Source organism: Anser brachyrhynchus, assembly GCF_964034855.1.
Source record: "Anser brachyrhynchus genome assembly, chromosome: 2".
Classification (NCBI taxonomy): Eukaryota; Metazoa; Chordata; class Aves; order Anseriformes; family Anatidae; genus Anser; species Anser brachyrhynchus.
The window spans coordinates 63896499-63921496 of NC_137695.1; the positions used below are offsets into that span (position 1 = coordinate 63896499).

At 45.0% G+C, this 24998-nt stretch overlaps 2 protein-coding genes and 1 long non-coding RNA gene across 5 annotated transcripts in view; 2 read left to right on the forward strand and 1 right to left on the reverse strand.

Moving 5' to 3' along the window:
• Positions 1-17298, reverse strand: part of TBX20 (T-box transcription factor 20) — a 50606-nt gene extending 33308 nt beyond the window's left edge. Inside the window, exons 1-6 of one of the 2 annotated variants that reach the window (XM_080581795.1) lie at positions 17084-17298; positions 16189-16302; positions 13994-14129; positions 5704-9973; positions 4174-4408; positions 2767-2931 (exon numbers count right to left, since the gene is read on the reverse strand). In XM_080581795.1, the coding sequence (XP_080437921.1) occupies positions 2767-2931; positions 4174-4408; positions 5704-5830 (527 nt within the window). In that variant the 5' untranslated portion in view covers positions 5831-9973; positions 13994-14129; positions 16189-16302; positions 17084-17298. The remainder of the gene's footprint in view (positions 1-2766; positions 2932-4173; positions 4409-5703; positions 9974-13993; positions 14130-16188; positions 16303-17083) is intronic. The other variant, XM_080581796.1, reaches the window with a different exon arrangement.
• SEPTIN7 (septin 7) overlaps positions 1-24998 on the forward strand; it is a 594594-nt gene that overhangs the window by 251838 nt on the left and 317758 nt on the right. The gene's annotated exons all lie outside the window — the stretch shown is intronic.
• LOC308191045 lies at positions 17632-21072 on the forward strand. Its single transcript, XR_013947672.1, has 3 exons — positions 17632-17754; positions 20014-20079; positions 20156-21072. It is a non-coding gene; the product is annotated as an uncharacterized lncRNA (long non-coding RNA).

Sequence of the window (24998 nt, forward strand, 5' to 3'; positions counted from 1 at the left end):
TCCTGTTTAGTTTAACAGCTGGCCTGGTCCTACAAGTCCTAAAGCTGCTAAGTACACTTCTTTTAACTACCTTAATAGATAATTTTCAAAACGTAATACTTTTTAAAACTTTCCTCCTTATAGTGCTCTGTAAGCATCCAAACACTGCCATTTCATTAAATAAATGATTACAAGCAGGCTACTGTAGCCAAATAAAGTGGGGAGGAAAAAAATTAAAAAAAATTGTGAGTGAAAGAAAGGAGGTAAAAAAGGAAGAAGAGTGAATAAAGGTACATGCTGAAACTTATTAAACTGACATTTTTTTCTTACAGCCTTAGTAATTTGGAAGAACAAACATAAAATATCACATAGGAATTCTATTTCCAGATAGCACTTTAGAAGATTTACAAAAGACTCTCTGAAAAGTATTTTTATTTGAGTGTTCGTTGCAACATAAACTTGTCCGAAATGTTGACAGCAGGAAGACAGGGATAAAACTGCTTTTTGCAGTGAGTTCCCTAAAGGGCTAATCTTTCAAACAGAATCACAGAATACTTTTTAATTTCGAGAAAAGTTGTCTTGGCGTTGAAAGTTATTTGTATAATAGAAAGAGCAAAGCAGCTAACGGGTTTGATCCTGCAAAGTCTTACACCCATGCAAAATGTGACTCCTGGATAATTCCACAGACGCCGTTGTGCCTATGTGGATGCCGGCAGCGATGCGCGTGGGGAGGAAGCACCTCGGTCCCACCAGCCAGGCACTAAGCATGCAGAGAAGAGAGTGTGAGCGATAACCGCACAAAGGGCTCCTGATGCTGGAGAAGGACCAAACCCCTTTCAAGATACTTGAGGAGGATCAAGGCCTCCCACCTCAAAAGAGGCATTAACACTCCAGAAGCAACACCAGTATCGCAAACACTGGTGCGCTCTACCTCTTGACAACCTTTTCTTACCAAATAATGTAAGAGGCAGAAAGTGCATATACACCTATGTAAGTGTAATTCATACAGAGAAAAAATAATCCCTGCCTGTGTCATGATCAATAGTCTTTTGGCTAAGCATCCTGAAAATGAAAGGGGATACACAGCAGAGATACACATTTGCACAGAGGGGCACTGACCCAACAGGGAACTTACAGAGCTACCACAGCACAGTGATAATTAATATTCAATTCCAATAAGGTTTGACCCCAGCTCCACAGCAGCTAGTAGGGCAGTTGCTAGTTATTTCAAAGGATCAATCTCTTGTCTTACGTTCTTGGAAATATTTCTCCACTGAATTATTCTATGCCAGGCAGTGTGTGGATTAGCAGCCTTACTAAGCGTACCCCAAAAAAGCACTTGAACAGACAAATACTAAAGGGATGACCCTGCCCCGAAACTATTTCTCTCCTTCCCTTATTTTCTCTTTTGATGCTGACTCATTTTGACTGTAATTTATAACACACCAGAACAGGATCCATCTATACTCTTTGGGGTTTGATCAGTGTCCATTATAATACTTCAAATGAAGCCCTTAGACGTCAACCACATCGCAAGACGAAGTTTTTGGCCACGAAAACAAAGCCGACATAACTCCTAGGTTGCTGTCTTTAATAACAGCTTCTATGCATGCACTTTCTGTTTACTTCCCTGAGCCGCCTTCCAGAGATCAGCAGTCAGCAAGATTTCAGTAGAGCTGTTTCTCTGAGGAAACATGCAGGATTTGGTTCCTGCAATCACACATAAAAATAAAAATAAACCATGCTGCCATTCCTTCTCTTACTTCTAATTTCTGTCTCTGTAATAAGCAAGATCTTAACCCCGGGCTAAGCCACCTGGAGCTGATCTGTGTGCCTGTGCTGAGCTCTCCGCACTCCAGAAGCCAGAGAGGCATCCACTTTATTTCCATATCTCCAGCTCTGACTCAGCAAAGCCGTGAGACATGTGCTTCGGTCTTACTGGGCTTGGGGACTTAAGTACGTATTGAAGTGCTGTGCTGAGCGTGATGAAGTGGGGGTCTGCGCTGAAGTGCCCTCCTGCCGTGCAGCCTGGTGCTGCAAGCCTCCGCTTCCCTACGCCGAAAGGAGTCAGTCATTAATGACAGCAAGGGAATGATCTGGGAAATGAGTTTTCTACAGCATTTTCTTCCTGTGTAGAAAAGGTGTTTCTGTCTAGAAAACAAGCTTAGTTGTTGGGGTTTTTCTTTTCCCCTCCCTAAGGTCTCAGAAAATTTCACGGTTCCTCAACAAAAAAACCCTCTGTGCTGTAGAACTGATCCATACCTTGCCTGTTGTATAAGAGATGACTAAAAGCAAGAATCAAATTATTGGTTACTAAACATTGGATACATTTTCCAAGAAATAATATAATTTAAGCATAAACAGTGCTGCACTATAGCATAGTATTTCTGCTTGGATTTGGGTTGCTTTAAATTATATGAGGTCAAAATGCATCAGGGAGGGCAGAACCAAGAGACAAATCAATGTGTGTGTGTTTGGTTTTCTTTTTTTTATTTTTTTTTTTGAGGCAAATTTCATTTAAAAATACATACGTACATAAAAGAGCCTTTAGCCAAATCCTGTATGCCTTTGAATATTCAGTATAAATCAAACCTCAAGCAGAGATGAGGCCCGACTCTGCAGCACAGAAATTAACCAGAGTTTTGCAATCAAATTTGTTGGACACAGACTCAAGCTCTCAGAGCACTGTTTGCAAGCAGCATGGAAAGAATAATAGCAGGTATTCCTTGAAAGAAAAAAAAAAAAGTAAAGAGAAGAAAAGAAAGACCAGCTTTAAAATCTACAAACCTTGCAGGGAGTGGAGGGTCAGCTTTTCCAGCCACTAACCAGGAAGACCTGTGGTAGGCATATCTATATCTTTTATTGTCCACAGGAACTATATCCATTAGCACAATGTACTTGGCTTCAGGATCCACTCCTGAGAAAGAAACCCTGATCGTGGGAAACATTCTCCTGAAATAAAGGCAAATCACAAAATAAATACGTGGAAGGAGAACAGAGATAAGAGGGCTTCAAAAAACTGCTACAAATAAGAGTTCTATTTAAACCACCTGGAAAAAATGAAAGCATCTATTGATTCTGCTTCAGCGTGACAGAAATCACATCCTCAGTCTCTGTAATATACACAGAAAGAGCAGCTTGAAATCAAAACGATTTCTTTGAAGCAAAAGGAAAAATGGTGAAAGTGGAAAAGGAAAGGAGAAATGTATTTTTGCCTGTTAGATATCAGCACACAAAGACTTCAAAAAACTGTTGCACCAAAGAAAAGCTGATTTTGATTTTTTTTATGAGACACATACTAGGGCTAGAGAAATCTTTCAATTAATATTCTCACTAATTTTAGATGCACCTTCTTTTAGCCAGCTCACAATATTTCTGAGAGGCATTTTCAAAACAAAGCTTTCCCTTCGGCACTTAAATTTTGACGAAATTCAGATTTCTTAAAGCATAATGTTTTGCCGTAAACCAGAACTAAGGCTAAACAACTTTAAACAGCTTTAAAAATCGAGCTTCAAACTGCCGATCTTATTCGTGGGTTTTTTTTTTTTTCGAATACTGTCGGATCCGGCTAGTTAGAAAAATCCTCAGAAAGTACTTTCGGAACAAGGAACTTCAGGGCTTACAAAACCCGACAAGCCGCCCGGCTCCTCCAGACGGCGTTTGGCTGCCGCAGCCCCAAAAAGCCTTGCTGGAGAAACCGAACGGTTTGAGCTGCCGAGAAATTTGTCTGGGAATCTTTCGCACATCTCTTGCAAACGAGAAAAGGGGGAAAGACCCGAAGGGCTTTCTCCTCCACCGCGCATTTCCCGTGTCCGCACAGCGGAGTTTTTCTCCTCGGCGCTGCTGCTGCCCGCCCCGGGCTGCGTTCCTGAAAAATCTGGGCAAACCCAAACCTCTGCCCGGGCGCCGGGAACCCCCAGTTTGCTCTCAGCTCGCCCAGGAGCCGGTTGGTCCCTGCCGAGGGGTCGGCGGCACCGCACCGCACCGCACAAAACGCCGGGCGCAGGGTCGAGCCGACCGCTTTCACCCCCCTGATCCACCACCAAAACCGGGCTTTGGGGTGCTTCGTTCTTTTTCCTGCCCCTCTCCGCCCCCGCACTATTACTATTTTAAAAAAAATAATTTCTTTTTCTCGGCTTTCCCCCCCTGCAACGCCGTTTTCGGAAAGCCGACCGGGGGCTCGCCCAGCCTTACCTCCCTGACTTGGTGATGATCATCTCGGTGCCCAGCTCGTGGAACTTGTCCCACAGCTCCTTGGTCTCCAGACTGCAGGAGATTTTGGCCATCTCCTCGCTGGGGATGATGGGTGTGGTGGGGATGAGGGGCTCGGTGCACAGGGACGAAGGGCTGCTGCTGAAATCCCCGTGGGGGTCCAGGCTGGACAGGTCGCTCAGAGGCTGGGCGCAGGAGGATTTCTCAACGAATTGCTCTGCGGGGGTCGGGGGGGAAGAGATGGAGAGGGAGGGCGTTCAGCGGGGGATGCCGACAAGGAGCTCTTTCCCACCAGCCGTTTATGGCTCGGCTGGGTCCCCTGCGACCCCGCACAGCCGCGCTCCTGATTAAAACTGGGGTGGTGATTTGGGGAGATGTCCCCCAGCCCCGCATCCATCCATCCACCCACCCCCCAGAAACCAGCTGGGAAGAGCCCGCCGCGGGGAGCCGGGCAGTACTGCAGGGAGCTGGGGGGAGGCGGCTCCGCAGACGGCCGCGCAAAAATTTAATATTTTTGCCCAAATCTCCAGTTTATAGTAGCCGAGATACAGGCACTGGTTTCGCTTGGGTTTCTAATTGAATAGCGCGGGAATTTAGTTTGGTTTTTATTTCAAAAAGTAACTAAACGAGCGTTTTCAAAAAAAAGAGAGAGAGAGAGAAAAGAAAAGAGCAAAAGTAGCCACGTTTAACGCGAGACCGTGCAAATATGTCAAACAGGCAGACTATAATATGTCCGGCCTACACTGTCGCCTAGACGAAAGAAAAAAGTTTGCAATGCATCCCCGGAATATGCGAAGTCTATCGAGCGAGGTGGTGAGGGGGAGCGGGCACGTAGAGATTTGCTTTTCCTAACTTCCTTCAAGCCCGAAAGTGAGCTTGGGCATTGGCTCCCTGAAAAGTTGGTGCTTTTTTTTTTTTTTTTGTAGTTTTCTGCGAACTCTTGGATGCGTGCAAGGACCACAAGCCGCAGAAATTGGAGGAGAGAGGAGATGCTAACTTTTTTTAAAGAGAAAATAGGAAAAAAATAGAAATAGGAAAACAGAATAGAAGCCGAATCGCTTACCCGAAAAGCGCGAGGAGTTACCGTAAAAATCCTCCAGGATGTTACAGCCTAAAAGTGCCTCCCCGAGCCTACACCGAGCAGCAAGTTTTGTGCAGCCGGGCACAGCGCCGGCGTCCCTCCTACCTGGCTTTTTAAAAGCGTGAGTTATTTGCAGTAAACGTGGGAGAGCCCTGTTTCGTAGCAGCGAGGAGGACCGCGGCTACCTTGGGGGGTTAGTGTACGAGCTGCGGGGGCTGATGAACAACCCGCGGAGCCGGTGGGTCGCTTTTCGGGCGGAGGGGGGCTTCAGCAGGGGGCAGCAGGGCTGGGGGCGCTGGGACAACGTCCCGGGGCTGCCGGAGCTTTGGGAAGGGGGGTCCGGGCTGCCGGCCGCGGGGAGGGGGCTCCCACAGGCAGGATGGGGGGCTCCGCAGCCTGCTCCCCACCTGCTCCCGGCCCCGCTCGCTCACCCAGCGGCTTGATGGTGCTCTCGGCCGGCTCCTTCTCCTTGGGGCTGCCGCTCGCCATGAGGGCTGCGATGGAGAAGGCGTTGGCCCGCGAGGAGAGCTGCGGCTTGGGGGGCGCCGTGTACTCCATGGCCCGCGGCCGGCCGGGTGGCTCCGTCGGGTCCCCTCGTGTCCCCTCGTGTCCCCTCGTCGCAGCAGCAGTGGCTCTATGCGCCCCCGGCCCCGCTCTCCCCCGCCTTAACGCGGGGGCCGCCGAGATCCTATCGGGCGGCGGCCAATCGGCGCCGGGACACGTCAAGGGCCGCGGCCGCGGAGCTGGGGGCGGAGGAGGAGGAGGAGGAGGAGGAGGAGGAAGAAGAAGAAGAGCAGGGAGGGGAGGGGAGGGGAGGGGAGGGGAAGGGAAGGGAAGGGAAGGGAAGGGAAGGGAAGGGAAGGGAAGGGAAGGGAAGGGAAGGGAAGGGAAGGGAAGGGAAGGGAAGGGAAGGGAAGGGAAGGGAAGGGAAGGGAAGGGAAGGGAAGGGAAGGGAAGGGAAGGGAAGGGAAGGGAAGGGAAGGGAAGGGAAGGGAAGGGAAGGGAAGGGAAGGGAAGGCTAGGCTCTGCCCGCCTCGCCGTGGGGTGGGCAGGGGGCGGCAGGCCCCCCGGGGGGAGCCAGCCCCGCTCCCCGCTGCCAGCCCCCGCACTTGACTTTGGTTTTCCCGCACCGCAGCCCGGTGCTCCTTTAAACGCGTCCTGTAAGCATCCACCCGCAAATAACGACAGAAACCCAACAACCAAAAAAACAAACAAAAAAAAAAAAAACCGGGGAATTTAACTAAAGTGCTTCGAATAAGAGGTCTGAAAAGGTTTGCCCTCTAAAACGACCCAAGAGCAGGCGAGAATTTGTCCCCAAAGTGCTCCCCCAGCTCCAAAGGGAGCAGACCTGAGGGGTTTTGGGGTACTGGGGCACGGCGGGTCTCCGCGGCTCTGGTTCCCCCAAATTCTGTCCTTAAATTGGGAGCACGGAGGAGCAGCTCCTCGGGTTCAGCCCGGGATTGCAGCTGCACTCAGCGCTCCGAAAGGAGCGAGAAGCCTGCCCGGTTCCCGGAGAAATTAGCTGGCTGTAGCGATATCCTGCAGCAAGCGGGGCACCCGTACCCATTTCATAAAAAATAACCCCCCAAAAAGAAAAAAGAAAGGCACCCTCCAGCAGCCCGGCGTCTCCCGGGCGGGGGTCGCGGGGGTCCCGTCCCTCCGGGCTGCCGAGGAAGGCACGGGAGGGTGCGCATCAGCCCGCCGGGGCGATGCCCCATTGCCCTTGGGTTCTCCCACTAACCCGCAGCCAAGCACCCGACAAAGAAACGCCAGAAGTCTGCCTTTCCCCCCCTCCTGGGACAGGGCCGGCCGGGGGGCTGGCGGGTCCCCGCTTGGACCCTACAAGTAAAACCCGCGGGGGGGCTTCGTTTTGTTTTATTTTAAACGAGGGCCATCCACGAGGGAGAGAAAGCGGCTATTTTTCCTCGGGCAAGCTTTCCCTCTGCCCCACGAGAACTTTAATTTTCTTGCTTTTGCCCTCGCTCCGCCTCCGATAGGGAAATGAGCCTGGTCGGGACGTGCAGAACATACCCCCGACCCCCGACCCCCTCCCGTGGGCAGCCCAAGGGGCTCGGCTCCGGCACCCCCCTCCCGGCCAGGGACGATCAGGGGCACGCGGGGATCCGGGGTCGCGAGGGGGTCGAGGTACAAGCCCTCTGCGAACCCCATTAATTGAGGTGCTGCTTGGCCCTAATTGCGGAAGCTGCTTTTCTCCGCAGCAAATGCAGGTGTTTGGCAGCTTGGCACGGCAGAGCCATTTCGCTGCCCCTCGCCCTCTGTTGCGTTCCGTCTCTTGGAAGCACTTTTTTTTCCTTTTTTCCCCCTCCTTTGCGTTTGTTCTGGAAAAGCAAACAAACAAACAAAACAAAACAAAAAAAGCCCCAAAGCAACGCCAAAACAGCGGGAGGTCACTGCACACCTCTCTGCGCCCGCCTAGTGAGGGGTTTTCACCAGGGCGAGATCTTGCTTCCACCGGCGGGTTTTGGGGAGCCCCCCCCCCCCCCCCTGAAAGGTCTCCCTCATCCCTGGAAAGCAAAAGCGGCAACCTCAGCCCGTCGGTACGATTAGCACCGCTTCCTCCCGGCCCTTTCCCTTCTCCCTTCCCAAAATCCCGGCGAGAAGGAGCCACGGGGAGCAGAAATCCGCACGCACCCGCCCGGCACCGCTTCAGGCAGTTCCTGCTTATTGATGCTTGGGTTTCCTTTTTCCTTTTCCCTTTTTTCTTTTTCTTTTCCTCTTTTTTCTTTTTTTTTTTTCTTTTTCTTTTTCCCTTTTCATTTCCATGCAAACAGCTCGTTCCGGGTAAAAAAACGCGGTTTATTCCCTCGGCCACCGTCGCAAGAGCGCGATCTCTGCGGGACCGCCCGGCTCAGCGGCACTGGCAGCTCCCGGCTCACCCTCTGCCTCCTCCTTCGCCCCCCGAGCGTGCTGCATGCGGGGCTCCCCCCGCAGGACTCGCCCCGGCTCTTCTCCCCCTGGCCCCGCAGCAAGCCCTTTGCCAGCGCCGCTTCTCGCCATGCCCCCAACGAAAGAAGCCGCGGATGCCCAGGTAACCGCGATCCCATCTCAGGGCAAAAACATCCCAATGTCACCCGCCCCGAGAAGGGGGCTTACCGGAGCAAAATGCCAGGCATTTTAAGCCCATTAGGTATCTCCCAGATGCAAATCCGCCGGCGGAAAGAGAAAGGCTCTATTAAGACCCGAGGGCTCACAATTAGATTATAGTCCAATTGCCAGCGGATAATGTGCTAAAAGCTTTCCCACTTAGTGTAACTCCTCGCTGAAAATTATTCACACTTTGCGGGCTGCTGCTCTCCGGAGGGGGAGACGGCTTTGTCCTCGGAGAGCGCGACCGGCCGGGCGGAGCGGCACACGGACACGCGTATACACAGACACACGGGGTCCCCCGGCCAGGGGGATCACCAAACGCCCCTAAACCCCAAGCAGCAGCCATAAAGCAAACCCGATTCCCCTGCAAGCTTACCGACGCTGCGACCGCAGGCACACGCGTGGGAGCCGGGCTCCGTGACACTTTCACGCCCTTCCCCTGCCGCTCCACATCCCCTGAAAACCTGCTGTGGGCTTCCCCTATAAGCCTGGCCCTCGCTGAGAGCATGACATTTCCACGCAGACGAAAGCAAGGCAGATTTGGGTCCGGGTTGGAACAGCCCCCAGAAGCCGACTCGGGTGCTGCGGGACCACGCAGCCGCCGGGAAAGCGGGGAAAATCGGATTGAAACCCGTTTTCCCGGCCTGAGAGGACCCGAGGAAATTGTTCCTCCCACCCCGGCAGGGGTACCCCGCCGGCTGGACACCGCCTTGAGCTCCGCCGCAGGGCTGAGCCCAAAGGCTGGCGGTGGAGGGATGGAGAGGCTCGGAGAAGCTCCTTTACGCGCCTTGAACATAAAAATAACAAAATACGAAATCAGAGTGCAACGTTTTCTCTTTCCAGCCCAGATACTTCACAGCAGGGGAGCGGATTTCGGTGGTTTGCAAAAGGATGCTCACATGATTTCTGTGCACGAAAAGCCTTTTCAATGTCTTTACACGAAAAGCGTTTCACGATGCTCTTCACAATCTCAAAACGCTTACTTAGCGGATGGGAGTATTATTCAGGATACAAAATGCGTGTGCACAGGTAGATGCAGCTAGAGGCACAGGCGTGCAGCCCCCCAGACTTGAACTTGCCTGCCGATGCTTTCCTCAGCTGCTTTCCACCCAGTGCTGCAAGCAGCCCGCCTTCTGCCACAGCCCGAGTTCACCGTAAGCTGAAACCAGCGCTTCGGGCCAAAATCTTACTGGAAGACAGGACTTTTGGGTTAAGTGTGCATCTTAAAGACGTTAAACTGTACGTCAGTGATGTGGAAGCTGTTTGCTGGGGCTTCTGAAAATCTCTCCTAGCTCGTGAAGTTTCACTGAAGCTACCATATCCTGACCGATGTATGTACATCTGTTTGTCTGTCCCAGAGAGAGGACTGAGCTCGTTGCCGACTCTCTGCTAGGAGATGGAAAAGCAGCTCCCGGCAGCCTGGAAGGCTGCGAGGGTTCCCTCTCCTCCGACCAGCTCCTGGGGCCTTTCAGAAACCGAGCTTCTGCAGGCACCTGGAGAACAGCCCCGCAACCCTTCACTGCTTGAAGCAAACCTCTGGCTACTGAGCAATGTGACTGCACACCAGGACTGCTCGGAAATCGTACTCCAGCTCTTGGAAAAAATAATATATATATATATGTATATATACATATACACAAACACACACATATATCTTATGGTAACAGATTTTTTGCAAAACTTTTCATTCCATTTTCTTTCCCGCTATCTTATTTTTTTTCACATTTCATATTTAATTTTCAATTTCAGAATTATTTAATAAATCAGCATATTTATAACCTTCCTATATAATTGGAATATAAAGGTCTTTTTTTTACACTTTTTTTTTTGTGAAAACTGCACATTTACAAGAAGTTAATAATATATTGCCAATTAGAATTCTTTAGAGCAAATTCAGCTAAATAAAGTTTCAAGGAGCCTACTTTTTTTGGTTTAAAAAAATCAGACTGCACAGCAATCGATCTTAAGATGATCACATGCACATTAAGAGAACTGGTAATTTTTTTTCCCTTGACTATTGCAGGCCTTGGACTGGTAGAAGAATTTCAGGGTTGCCTGTAACGGCGATATGAAAACAGGAATAGCGGGAAGCGTGGGGAAGGATAAAAACCTCAAGGACTAAGAAAAACATTTTCTGGCAAATGTTAAGGCAAACTTTTTTTCTCTTCTTCTTTTCTTCTAAATAGAAGTGTCTCTGATTTTGGGTCTCTAGCTTGAGATGTCTTGGGTGCTACTTACTTCATCTAGATTTATAGCTCCTTGACACTTCTTTTGTTGTGTCCAAAGTTTTGTCCCAAAATATCTAAAGCTAAGAACCTAAAATTAGAGAGTGCCTTTGAAACTGCTGACCTCTGCATATTTCCCCTCTCTGAATATACAGCAGCAGGAATACGCCCAAAGACAACGAGTTTTGCTTTGAGGGCTGGCCGTAGAAAGAATTAAAAAAAGACTATCAGCCATTTTCCAAAAAAACCTCACTAGCATAAGCTTTTCAGTTTTTGCCCAGTGAGGCATGCTTATTTTGTGCTGGTAAAGGTAAAAGAAAATATTGGTTTCCAAAGAATAAAGAGTGAGAAAACAAGGAGATGACTGGATAATACAGAAGATTTCGTTTTTGGCCTGGTGAACTCAGAAAGCGAGAAGAAGCGTTGTGATTTCCAAATCTCGCAGATCATATTAAGCATGTTGTGATGAAGCACGTTGCACGGGCTGGGAGCAGCACTGCTGTCACCAAGGAATGGCTCCAGAAGCCTTCTGCTGTCTGAAGTGCTGCTGTGATGGTCGCAAAAACCCAACGCACAGAGATAGGGCTGCGGTGCCAGGCCGATGAGGCACAGCAGGCAGGATGGCCAGATATTTCTGGCTTCTTACCACACTGTAAGGACACAGGGAAAAGCATTCCCACACCACAGCACAGTGAAAGGCATCGTTTTTGCTTATTTTAGCAGTATGGGGAACAGGATTGGGGTGTTCTGGCACTAAAATGATATATATATATTTTAAGCGTACAGTGCTAAGGCCCGCGATTTTGAAAGTATTTAGGATTAGGGCTTGAAAAACATATTTCAGTACCCATAACACACTGCTGATTTATCTGGCAATGGCTAAGCTTCTAGGGGGAAACTGGGCTTATTTGAAATAACTTGGTCGTAAATAATGTTGGGGGAAAGCAATTCACAAGTTTGTGTAATTCTCAGCGTAAGCTTTGCTGGAAGCTTGGCACCAAAACTGTTTTCATTTCAGTGGTGTGAAGACAAGTGTACAAGCTGAGCACTTCCTGCCCTGTCCGCACAGGTCTGGAGAACAATCCAGCTTGGTTCCATTACTTATATCAAAGCAAGGAAACCAATCAACCTGTAATTTGTACCATAAAACATTCCTAAAAAACAGGTAGGTCCCCATCAACTTGCAGACAATCAGAGGTGAAAATCTGCCCCTGCTAAAGTGAACAATTCCTTTAGTGTGGATAAGAGAAGAGTATGAACCATTACTTCAATTCAACTTCACCAAGCCTGCCAGGGATTTTTATGCAGGTTTTTAGGGCTTAACTTGTTGACTGTAGTACTGTATTTGTGGTCTACATGAAACCTTTTAGCAAGAACAATCATGGCAATGAAAATCCGACTTCTGGGTGACCCAGAAACTAACACAACATTTTGCTATGACTGACATGAGATTATGATGGTTCATATATAATATAGATGAATGTGTTTTTTTTTTTTACTAAGGAAGAATATTTATAGCTTTCTAGTGCCTGAATTTGTTAGTTTAAAATATGTCTAAAGAAGAGTAAATAAGGAGGTGTTAGCCTCAAGCCTTCTTACAGAATACAAAGTTGAGTTGTGTTTTTTTTCTGAGATACTAGAAAGATTTGCAAAAGTTGACAAGTTCCTGACTGGTGTTACATTCATATAAAACACGAATGAAGCAAATGTAATTCAACGGATAGAATAATAGCTTGCTGTACATCCTAAGTAAATAACCAATAAATATAACCATAGAATATAGAAGAGAATGCATATTGGATATTTTAGGGATAAAAAACACTAGGAAGTAAAAAGGTGTGAAAACAGCCCCCTTCCAGGAAGAAAAAAAAAAAAAGAGAGACCACTTCTTATAAACCACAGGTATTAGTAAAATCACAGTTTTAGACATATTTTGATGACAGTGTTGCACAGGGATTGCACTATATTAGCAGCCCGATGTTCTCTTTTGGGCCACCATTAGGAGGATACCTGGGAAGCTTTTTGAGAACTGCAGAGCAGAAGGAACCATCAGGGGACAAGAACCACGTCACTGAGCTCCCACTGCTCACCTACACCTGCCTCCATGCAGACTCCAAGCTTTTCTGTGCTTGTATAATTACCCACACAGTCAAATCCCACCACAACATAGCTGATGCTCAGTAGTAGCCAGAGCAGCCCTGACTCTGTTGATTAGCTTCCCTGCCTGTCAGACAAGAGAGCACAGAGTACGATTTCACCCCTACCCACTGCTAAAATCTGCTCTAAACCTAGCCCAGTGAATTCCTACTTTGACTCCACAGTATCCTCTTAAATTTAGCGTTAGGTACATGATTTTTTTTTTCCTCTCCTCTTGAAGAGATATTTTTTTGAGGAAGAGAATAATGAAAACCAGCCCAAAGCCATGCATTGTAATGCCAGCTGCATGTGGAAATCAAAATAAGAAAAAAATAAAAAATGATCAAGCAATAGATCTCTTATTAATTGAAACATTTCCCAGTAGTGGTAATCTTTTTTTTTTTTTTTAAATAAATTGGAATAATATATTTCAAGTAAAAAATGTGTTTTATGTTGTCAATTTTCAGCAAGTTAAGGATGTGACCAAAAGCTAAGGTCTAGCAAATTGTGAAATGAGTGTTGTTTAAAAGCCCACGGCATAGCCTCTTCTTATACACAAAGGTCCATATTCCTCTTTCTTTTAAAGAAGTTCTTTAGCAAGTATAGAGAACAGAACTTTGTCTTACATCTTTCAATTTTAAAGGCAGCTGCCAAAGCACAGTGCAAGAAACAGTGCCTTAATATTTTTTTCTTTCTAGAACCAGGAATGCTATAGGTGCATGTACTTTCTAAGACAACCCTGGTCTCTCAGGTTTGAAACACTTAGATGTAAATGATCCTATGGAAAGCACTGTTTATATTGTACACAAAATACTAAAAACTGTTCACCATGATTAGCATGGATAACCTAAAAAGGCCCAGAATAAATGAGACTTGAGAAGAAAATTCTCTTCAGCCTACGAGAATAAATTATGAGGATTTACTAAGCAGAGAGTAAAACCGAGGCTGGCACTGAAAGGAAGATAACAGAGTGGGGGAAAGCCTGAGCTTAATTTAGTGAGTATTTTGAAACAGGTATTTCATATCAAAAAGGGAAAAACAAGGTTAATCCTAGATAAAAAAAAAAAAAAGAAAGAAAGAAAGAAAAAGAAAAAAAAGGCATACCTGGCACTTCATAACGAAAAGAAAATTAAGACCAAAAGACTGAGAGCAAGGAGATTTGGCGCTAAGTCCCAGGGCTTGAACTACTTGCTGGGAGAACAAAGTGGTTTAAGCACAGTTAACTTTTACAGCCATCATAACAGTTTCATACCTCAGGTGATGTTTCCATCCTTCTTTGGCAGTGCTGTGTTCACTCTCGATCAGTGTGAGATGGTAACCAGAACAGAAGAGTGGGATTTAGCAGTCTTCAGCTCTAGCCCAGGTTTGCAATGGCTCCCGTGCTTTGCCTGTTGCCAAAAATGCACGCGATGCCAACAGCCTGCTGTATAAGGGGCTCTGGAGCCCGCTGATTAAAAGCGCCATACAGAGAGCTGGTATTAGTGGTGCTTATAAAACAGGGCATTCAGAAGACAGCTTGATTTGTAGGCTGTCTGAGCTTTCACAAAGAAGATAGAGTCTATTCTTAAAGCTGGTGTTGGTGCTCCCTAAAAGCTGATGACACTATCGTATTCAATTAGGTCAGATTTAAGAGAGCTTTTTAAATATTTTTGTTATCAAAGCAGCCAATATTTGAACCCTTTCTTAAGTTCATTTTACAAGGTACCGAGCCTTTTGCACTGATGTGTTTCTAAGGACTGGGAAGTGCAGTTATACTTTTAACGTGCACTCAAGTTCTCAGCAAAAGAAAGGCCACATGAAATCTGTCGCTTAATATTTCCAACCTGCATGGCATCCTTTTCTTCAATTTGACAGGGTAGATTATGCCCACAAATAAACATTCCCAATAGTATATTTGGGCTCTTACCACTTGGCATCTGTCAAACAGCTTGCCATCAGCTTTCTAAAATTGACAGTTCCAGTAGATTTCTGCTAAATGTTGAAAAATAGTTTTTCTGACCTCATCTCTATTGAAGATTCAGACACCAGCTGAGGCAGCTGTCCAGTTTGCAGTATGATATAAGAGAAGAGGAATTAACCAAACAACAATTGAATTTGGAAATGTCTTTAGAGAAGCCACTGACTGCTGCAGGAAAGGGAGTATTACTTAGTTCTGCTGTCACTAAAATGGATGACACGTGCTAATCTACAGTGACTGATTCGTCTCTAATGTGCGACCTCAGCACTGGAAGACTGAATGGGTACAGACTGCAGTCACAAGCACAGCACAATGGTCACCGGTATTTTGCTGCTCTCCTGCACTATCAGCTGAATTTATACAGCTTTGAATAACATGTAGCCTTGGTTTTTCTTTTCTGTAGACTGTGCCCTTTTGCCAGCAAATTTGTGTCTGTTGTGGGTTGGTGCTTTCAATACCGATGATGGTGGAGTTACAGGTGGAATTTACCTGTCCCACTGATAACAGAGTAGATGCCAGTGATGGGGGCTGGAGAAGCAGACACTGCCAGGCAGGATTTCTTCTGTATGCCTCTTTCTTTTGTTTTTATTTTTATTATTTATTCTGTTGGCAAGACTGTGTGTTGTTAAAGCTGCACCATGCTGAATGCTGGAAAACCAATTGTCATGGGAATGAGAGAGCTTTGACAGCAAATCGAGAATCAAAAAGACACAAACTGTAAGTCCTTCTGAAGCATAACTGAGAACTACTTGGGCTACAGGGATAGTGAAGAGAGGTCATACATGAAGCAAAAGAAGGGAAGGGTTAGCCCTTTTAAAAGCCATCTTTTTCTTGTATTTCTCTAAACAAAACAATCCTCATTTTATTCAAGATGACTGGCTAAGTCATCTGAGTGCTATCTCACAGCCATCACTGGAAGCCTACAGCCTTTGACATCTGTAACCCACTTTAGTTCTCACTTTCCTCTTTACATTTATTTTTCTTTCATTTTATAAGAGCAAAACAATTTCTGCTGTGGAAAGCCAGGTCCCTCTCAGAGCACACAAGCTTTGGGATAAGACTGAAACATCACCATTTTCAGTCCCCAGAGGAGTTAACAAGCAATGATCATCCTGCACTGTTGTGCCTCTGGCATGTCACCGTGTTAGTTTCTCAAGCAGCTGTTTAGCTGGAGCTTTGCTAACACCCCGAGTTACTGGTGAACTTAGCTCAGCCATCCGCAGGAAACATGCCATACATGACCTAGCAAAGACAGGGTCATTTCAGCAGTTAACCATATTCCTTGGCCTGAGTTCTTGGTATCTTAAAATAACCCCTCCTCAGAGCTATAAATCAAGTGGGAAGGATTGCAACAAATGCTTTTGCAGCCAAAGTGGGCTCTACTAATAAGCTGTCCATAACTCAGTCACATTTTCTCCATTGACTCGTACGGCTGACACCAGAAGCTGTGGTCATTCCCTAGTCTGTTTACCTCGGTTCTCACAACTCACCCATCACTTTTATCCCTGAGCCTCTGTTTGTTAACAGGTAGCAGGGACATGGAGCTTTTGTATTATTGTCTGGTGAAGAGGAGGCAGCCATGACGAAGCACTGGTACTTTGAATCTGCCGGGGGGAGGAGGAGACATAAGAGACATAACAGAACCGATAAAACTTGAGGACACTGATGCAGGCTTTTCCTGTGAAAGGAAAGACTTCATAGCTGGCTCTGCATATGGAACCCAGATTTTACAAAAGCTGGGTTCCCTTCTTAAGAAGAAAGACAGAAAACAGACTTACTATCTGTTCAACAGACTTTATATTAGTGTGCCACACGGATACCAAAGAACTTTAGACATGTCTAGGCGTGGTCCTGTTTGAAGGGTTATGGTGAACCTCCTAACAGGCCTGTGTAGTCATCCAAGTGCCAGGGACTGGAAGAGCTTTAAACCATCACATATATATGTATATATATAATGCATATGAACTATTATATGAGATTATAGCACATGCAACACAATTAAAGTTAATTCTACCCCCTCTGGTATAATCTGAATTTACCTTTTTATTATTATTATTAGAAGAAAAATGAAAAAGAAAAACCAGGAGATTATGACGGATGAAACAACTGCATAAACCCTTGTAATTAAAGCAAAGAAGACCATGCGAGGTCCACAAAACTCTCTGTGTTGAGAAATTAGCCTCACTTCCTGGGCTCAAGGAACAAGCTCACTAACACATCCAACTCATGCTGGGTTTACTGAGGACCAGGGCATTACTCTATAACACAACAAAACAAGCAGTATGTTCAAATTTAGGTACAATTCCTCAAGAGCATGTCCTGAAGGGGGCATCAAAAAGAGATACACTGCCTAAGTAGCAGAATCTATGAAGGCTGGTCACTTACCAGTTTATATGTTGTGATGAGAGTTCTCTACATTGATGATTAACTAATACAAAAGAGAACAAAGTCGTGCTGCAATTTTTCCATCAAGGAAGGCATAGAGTCTCTACCTCCTATATTAGGCTGCCTACATTCACAAAATCTGTATACATTTAATTTTGTTAACATCCTGTCTTTATTTATAAACTTAATTGGAATCACCCTTTCTTCCCGCCTCCCCTCCCCCTCCCCCCCCCCAGAGGAGGGACAGACAGAATTGTTTCAGCCTTGTTTCCTTAGGAAACCAGTTTTAAAAAACAGGCAATAAACATATTTCCCTAATGGTAATATCAATACCAAGCATATCTGTTTTGTGTTATATAAACAAATATAGTGCTTCAGGGTCAAAACCTCTGGGAGAGACGTTAAGATGTCTTGCAAACAGCCCATGTCTTGCAAACAGCCCATGTGTTCAGTACTGAAGATGATGAACCTGCAGGTGACTCATTAGGCTAGACCTCCCCAAATAAAAGAGAGACCAAAAGCAAATTACAGCATCCATGTCAGGTGAATGTAGAAAGGAGCAAAAAAGCAAAAGACCCTTTGGGCAGGCCAAGTGTAGAAATTCTGACTGCTCTTTCCTCATTGTTTCATACTCTGTGCTTCTGGGGAGGAAAAGAAACAGCATTAATAAGGTAAGAGCACAATACTCTAAGAACTTTCCCTGCTTTTCGCAGCTTGACCAGCATCTGGTTAAAAAAAAAAAAAAAGATAATGAAATACTGTAGATGTGGGAATATTTTGCCCTTGGCAGCAATGAAGAAACCCATATAACTTATCTAATATGTCAGCAGATTGTTAGCATCAGACGTGACCCCAGTTGGGTGGGTATTGCATCTATGCAGAAGTATAACGGTACTGAGAGGAACGTAATGAGAACCAGGCTGAGCTACAGCATGGCTCACATGGAGAAAGGCTTTCTTTGCAGTCACTGCTATGTGTCAAGGAAGTGGAGCCTTTTGTGAGTCAGCAGCAGCAGCATCACTAGTGCTCCCTCAGAGGGACACTGACGAAATGGCTAACAGACCTGAACCAGAGCTGCAAAGGCTGAAAATACACTATTGTATCATCTGAAAACTTCCCATATGAGTGATGGGGAGGCTTTGCTTGCTTTCTGTTTTCATAGGAGGTTTTAGAGCATTTGGGAACCAAATCTGCTGTTTCTTTTTCTCCTCAGAGAAGTCCTCAGAGCTTTGTGAAACAGCAAATGCTGTAATACACTGGGGGGGGGGGGGGGGGGGGGCGTGTTGGGAAGAAGCAGAAAAGCAAATATGGCTTGGGACAACCAGTCTGTTAATTGAAGTATTACCTGCAGGGCTGGGAGAACTGTAGGAAAAGCACCAGGGAACCAGATATGAGTTCATCATCAGATGACACACATCTTTGACGTGTAACATACTACTGTCCCACTGTTCTCTTTCCCTGTGCTTCCGTTCTTGTCCATGGCTAACTACTTGAAAGATTTTGCTCTGTAGCCATTTCTCTACATTTGTGCGCTAATGGCAGTAGATTTTAGCAGACGGTGTCCATCAGTGTCAGTAGTAGCCCTGTGCCCAATCCTGTGCAGTCCATTGCATTGCTAAAGCACTAGCTGATAGAAAATGCAAGAAGAGGTGATTAGAGCTTCAGGTTGAATAGACATTTAGTACTGCACATACTCTGACCACATTTCAACTGACATCTTCAACCAGCTCAGGAAGGCAAGAAAGTGCATTGGGCCAACAGTAAAAATCTGGGGGCAATGTTTGCACAATTCTTGTTTTAATGACTCATTAATACAGATCCAGAGAGATGATGCTGGTATTAGCCAGCTCACTCCACTGAACGCTGCTGGAAGCAAATGTAAGCTTTATGGTTGAGCAATAGTATTAGGTAAGTATTCATGTAACAAGGGCAGCAGGGTAAATACCACTCATGAGCCATGAATATTAGCCTGAGGAAAAAATCATATAACATATCTTCCTACCACTTGTACAAATATTCCCCTCCCCACCCCCCCTTTTAAATACAACTAGATTCTTCCCTGGGTCTGCGTAAAACAGAAATATATATGTCACTGGGACTAGCTGATGCAAAAGGTGATGGCTGTTTGGTTGAGTATACACAAATTTTGAATAATACTATGCCTGCTAGAAAGCAGCCATGCAGGAATAGGAAGGGAGGCCCAAGGAGTTCATAAGAAGGACTTGGGGTTTCCCAGCATCCCCAGAATACAGTGAAATTCAGCTGAGTTTGGACCACATAGCTGGCCATTGAAATCTCAAGTAGCTACCAAGTCTCTTCCTCGAGAAAGATCTACAGGGAAATGTTTTGTTTGTTTGTAAAAAGCATTTCCCCATGCTATGCAGGTAAGCTGCAAAAGCCAGAGGACAAGGCTGGTAGCCTGTAAGAACATACCATGCCAAGGACAAGGGAAGACAGCAAAAAGGGACTAGCAAAACAGACACTTTATCCCACAGCACTCTTCAGAGAAAGTGTGCCACCAAGTGTATATCACAATGCAAGCTGCTAAAGTCACCATCTTATTTCAGTTAATTAATACACGGAGAATCTGCATAAACGAAGAAGAGAGTGCTCATCTAAGTACTAGAGAGACGCAGCTTCATTGCCAAGCTTGTGGTATTGCATCCATATCACTCAGAATATTGGAGAAATCATTTTTCCTCCCCCTGTCTGGTATGTAAGAAACAAGAGCTCAATCACACAGTCATTTCCTGTGCGTTTCTGCTTAGGTGCAGTATCGCTGCTTGTGAGCACAGGCTTAGCTCTAGCTGCTGTTGCCAATGCTTCTGCACTAATTGTGATAACAATAAATAACGATGAAAAGGCTTTTTGTACCACTTTTCAGTGGTATAATTCAAGTGCTTTGAAAATAAGGAAAATTATTGTCGTAGGTAGATAGGAGAGGAAAAACTACACAACCCAGTTCCAGCTTTGTCTCCCAGAAGGCGAATGCTGTGGTAAGAAGTGTACTCACCTCTCCCAAGGCTCAGCCCAGTGCTGCATCACTCAGAAAACATCTATGCTCCTTTTCAGCGTACAACCAAAGGAGCTACCTGAACACAGATGCTTAGGCCGGCAGAGGCATTATCCTGCTGTGCCAGGAATCCACATCTGAAGAGACAGCTGTGGGTCTCCTCCTGGAAACAAACAGCATGAGGTACCTCACAGAAGCAAAGCTCTTCTGATGGCTGTTTGGCAGCCCTTACAGAAGGAACAGAGTTCATCTGATGGGACAGTTATGACAGAGAAACCAAGGCATACTGCATTTTGGCTACAACAACAATAAATCCAGGCTAGGATCTGTAATGAAACCAGTGCTGCAGGACTTCCTGCAACATGTCACCATCATGAAGAGCCAGCAGACACACTATTGCAGCAGTGGAAGTGGTTTTTTGTTTGCTGCATTTTATTCCTCTACTTATTATATGCATGCAGACCCTAGGCAGATGGTGTTTTTCCTCTAGATGGGCAGTTTATTCCTTTTTAACTCACAAGGAAAAACAAACACATGCACACCAAATACAAAAACAATCAAAAAACACTCATACCAGCCTAAAACATACTTCATGTTTGAGAAAAAAATAAAAATTTGAATTCCATTCATGGCACATATTTTGCAGCTCATGTCAGAAAAGTTCCAGTGCGTGTTTAAAGTTTACTACTCCAGCAAACAAAGCTTCAACAAAAACACATTGAAAGATGATCTGAATTCTTGGCTCAAACTCCTAATTCAGTTTGAGTTTAACTAGTAAAACATATACTTTTCATTCATTTATCTTGCTTTTTCTTTCTGTTCCTGTGTGGACAAGCCATTAGACTTCAAGAGCTTTGGTCTTTTACATTCACAGGCTGAATACACCAGGGTAGTAACTTCAGCTGAACCTGTTAGCCACTATCCAGATACTACGGCAAAATTATCAGTAGTCAATGTTTAATGTATTTTGTCTTGCAGACTGCAGGAGAAAAATACATTTTTTTGGTTCATAAAAAAAATTTTAAAAAATGTCAGACACATGGATTCTCTCAACCAGCACAATTCTCTGGGATTAGGAGACTGTCACTCAGCTTTCAACTCTAATTTTCCCTTTTGCTCATTTTTCCATCTAAACAAGTAGCGTTATTAAATCGAGAAGATTAGCAACAAGATCAATGGCATTTTTGAATGTGTTTTGCAAGGGAATAAATGTCCTGCAATCACTTGCAAAGCAAGTGTTTATAAATAGTCTGCAACTGTGGATACACACATGAAACTAAACATTGCAGCCTCCCATTGCTTAAACGAGCCCCTCAGACAGGGCTACCTGTTCACAACCTAATTTCGGTATTATGTTAGGGAGAGAAGTCTCTTTGTATAAGATCTGACAGGCATGTGTTCTTGAGGAAGTGGATGGGAAGCCCTCCGTTCATATGACTAATTAGACAGGCTTCATGCTGGGTTGCTCTTTTTTGATGCTGATCCCTGTACTAATTGTCAGTTTGTTCCTTGAGAAAGCAAGGTTGAGTTCAAATGCTGCAGTGCCTTGTTCACTGTTAGCTTTCCTGACCTTAAACTGATGTGAATTGACAAGGAACAGACTGGGAGAGTGCGCAGTTCATTCCACTTGTAGAGTGCACATTTTGAAGCCAAGTCACAGGAAGGAACAGGAGCACAATTAACAGGGAGTAGTCACCACTTAGATGAAATCAACAGTTGCACCCCTGAAGCAACAAAAAGAAGAATTTGAGGATGACAAGGCAGCTTGATTGATAAGCTCCCTTAGAAAAGTGTAGATGGCTTAGTTTTTAACTAGATCTCTGATCGGATTTTTTGCTCTGCTTTTTTTCTGGTTAGATCTGCAACAATTTAAGACCAAGTTAGCACAGCTGAGCCAGAGTCACTTCCCACCAGCTGCCTTTATTTATTTATTTATTTATTTGTTTGTTTGTTTGTTTGTTTATTTTGTGCTGAGGCTGTTTCAGCTCTGATCAGGCTTTCATGGTAGGAGAGGAGGGGGGAAAGGGGGAGCATTTAATCAAATCTGACATTCAGGAGCTCAATCCTGCAGGGTACTGAGCTCATTGACCTCAGTCCACCAAAACAATATACATAGGACTTCAAAGGGGATACTCACATGCTTAAAGTTAAGCAGATGTCTAAGTGGTGTGTTGGATCCGGGCCAGCAAAAGCAGGGCCATCCAAAAAGCTAAGGCACTCCAGCGTGCTCAGGTCTGCAAAGCGCTACCTTTATCGACTCAGCTCTCAGTGTAGCTCCAGAGCAGGTGTTACAACTAAAGCAGGGTCTGAGATGAAAGGGGCTGAAGAGCCCAGTTGCAGAGGCACAAGAAAACTGGCAGATTTCTGGGCAGTGGTCCCCATTCTGTTCCTTACAAAACAATAACAAAACAAAATAACAAAACAAAATAACAATTCTCCATGTATCAGAATTCAATTTAATAGCTCTAATAAACAGAGCAGAGGATAGGTGACATGGTGTTTTTTCCTTCCTCTTCCTCATGCATCAAGCAAAACCAGAGAGAAGAACTGTTTAGGTCCTGACATTAGGGCTGCATCAGAACACATGCATCAAACACGGCTCACTGAAGATCACTGCAGAAGAAATGTTTTTCAGCATCGTATACATGAGGAGCAGACCAACCAAAACAGAAGAGGAGGATGTCTTGGCTGCAGTTACAGGCCATTTGCAAATGCCTATTGAAAAAAAGTCTCATGAAACTAGCGTTCTAGGTATGTCATAGATTGTATGTTCAATGCGTGGTCTGTCAACTTAACGATAACGATATGACAGTAATAAGCTTGGGCACAACAACAGGGACAGAGTATCAGGGTGGTAAAATCTCCAAACTGCAATTTTGAATTTCAGCCTCCTTGTTCAGAGAGCAAACAGCAGTGTGAGGCATAGCCTCTGGCTGAGGTACAAGGTCACTGAAAGCAGAAGCATGCCACTTGGTGAAATAAAAGTTTAGACTAAACAGTAGGTGATATTGTTGACGCTTGACCACATGAAGGAAAGTTTCATCACCAAATCTCTTTTTACCAGATGTTCACAAGTACACACACCCAAACTCTCAATCTCTTGTCTACTGGAAAGGATTCATGCCATTTTCCTTCATTCATTAGAATAGGGTCCTGTTTGGATGAGGTTTATGGGAACATTTCAACATATAACAGATCCCATTGTAGACAGCTGGGAGTGAATACTTGAAAATCTAGTCATCAGATATAATCACTGTGGGAGAGAAGGAAAGAGACAAGGAGAGTTCACCAAGCAGACTGCTACAGCAACTTTATTCAAAGGTTGCTGCAGTGCAAAATGGGCAAGGCAAGGAAAGGGAGTTGGGATGATTGAGAAGACTTTGGGTAGATGGTGATGAAAGGTCGTAGATCCGGGGGAAAGAACGGAAAGCTCTAAACAGAAGCGATTTGGGAATGGAGCTTGAAGAATGGGAGTGATGTGTTGGAAAAGAGTCAGAGAACTTCGAAGCACTGCGGGTACTTGAACTCTAGGGCAGGAGGGTTGAGAAGTGGAATACTGAGTTCCCGTCACCCAGTCTCTCACACTAAATCAGTATGAGATGGGATTATCTTTAGCCAGCCATAAGCAGACCCTCATTAGGAGTCCAGGACACACAAAACTCCATCTAGTTTTTTCTTGAACTAGACTATCAGGGCACTCCCTCTCTCTCTCTCTAACAAGCTGGAAATATCCTAGCCTTTCCAACCCCTCTCAGTCATAGGCACGTCAGAATTTCCCAAGCAGAATTTCCCAAGCAAGTTTCAGGTACCTTCCATATTATGTTCTCCACCTTTTAAAAGAGCTTCTTCCCATTACCTAATAAATTCTATCATTTCATCATTAACCAGTCTAACTCAGATGATGCATGTGTTTCAGTTTTATCAATATGACAGCTTGCAAAAATTCCAGGCATGCAACTATTTCACCCATCTAATTCTTTCACTTTACCCCCTCACCCCTCAATCTGTCTTAGCTACTACTCAGATGTTTTGGGTTGTTAAGAGAAGACTGGGCAGTCCCAAATACAAGTGTGATGTAGCAATAAAAAGCTATTTCTAGAAAGCATTGGATGTTTAACCTGTGATCTTGCATTGCCAAGCAAATCACAGCACTGAACTAGCTGCTAACCAAGGAACACCACTTTCGAGGAGGTCAAGAGAGTTTTGAGGTGCATATAATTAAAAGTTATTTTAATTTCATTTTAGATTTTGTAGTAGATCATGCTGAATAATAAATAATTCATGTATGTGCTACATAAAAAATAGTGGAAAGCATATATTTAACTTTTCAGATGAAGAAGTTGCATACAGAAAATCAAGAAGTAGTACCATAACATTTTCTATCTCATTCTGGAGAAGTTTTAAGATGAAAATTTTCTTATATTTAAACAGACTAACTTTCCTGCCACCCAGCCCGCTGATATCTGCAAAATGAAATCTGGGTTGTGAATGGATTTTCAGAATTATGTAAGTTTGAATTGACATAAAAGTAGTGGGTGGTCTCTGTGTATGAATCTTTACAAAGAACGTTTCCTAAAAGTTATTGTTTCTTTTAACAAATAGATCTTAATGAAAGTTTCACCATTCTTTATTAAAAAATAATGAATTGATCCTGAAAACAGTGCCAGATACTATTAAACTAATTTATATTTTGGACTACTTTGGAGGTTTTGTTTAGTTTTCTGTCTCCACAGCTCTTGGCTAACTCAAGTAGACCACAGCTGACTTAGTGGATGGTGCTGGGGATGGTGGAAGAGGAGAACAAGGTTTGTCTCCTCAGTGTCTTGCTGTTCTGTTGCCACATGAGAATAGAGAGGGTAACAGGTTTCCTGGCCCTGCCTCTCCTGCAGTACCAAGCTAGTG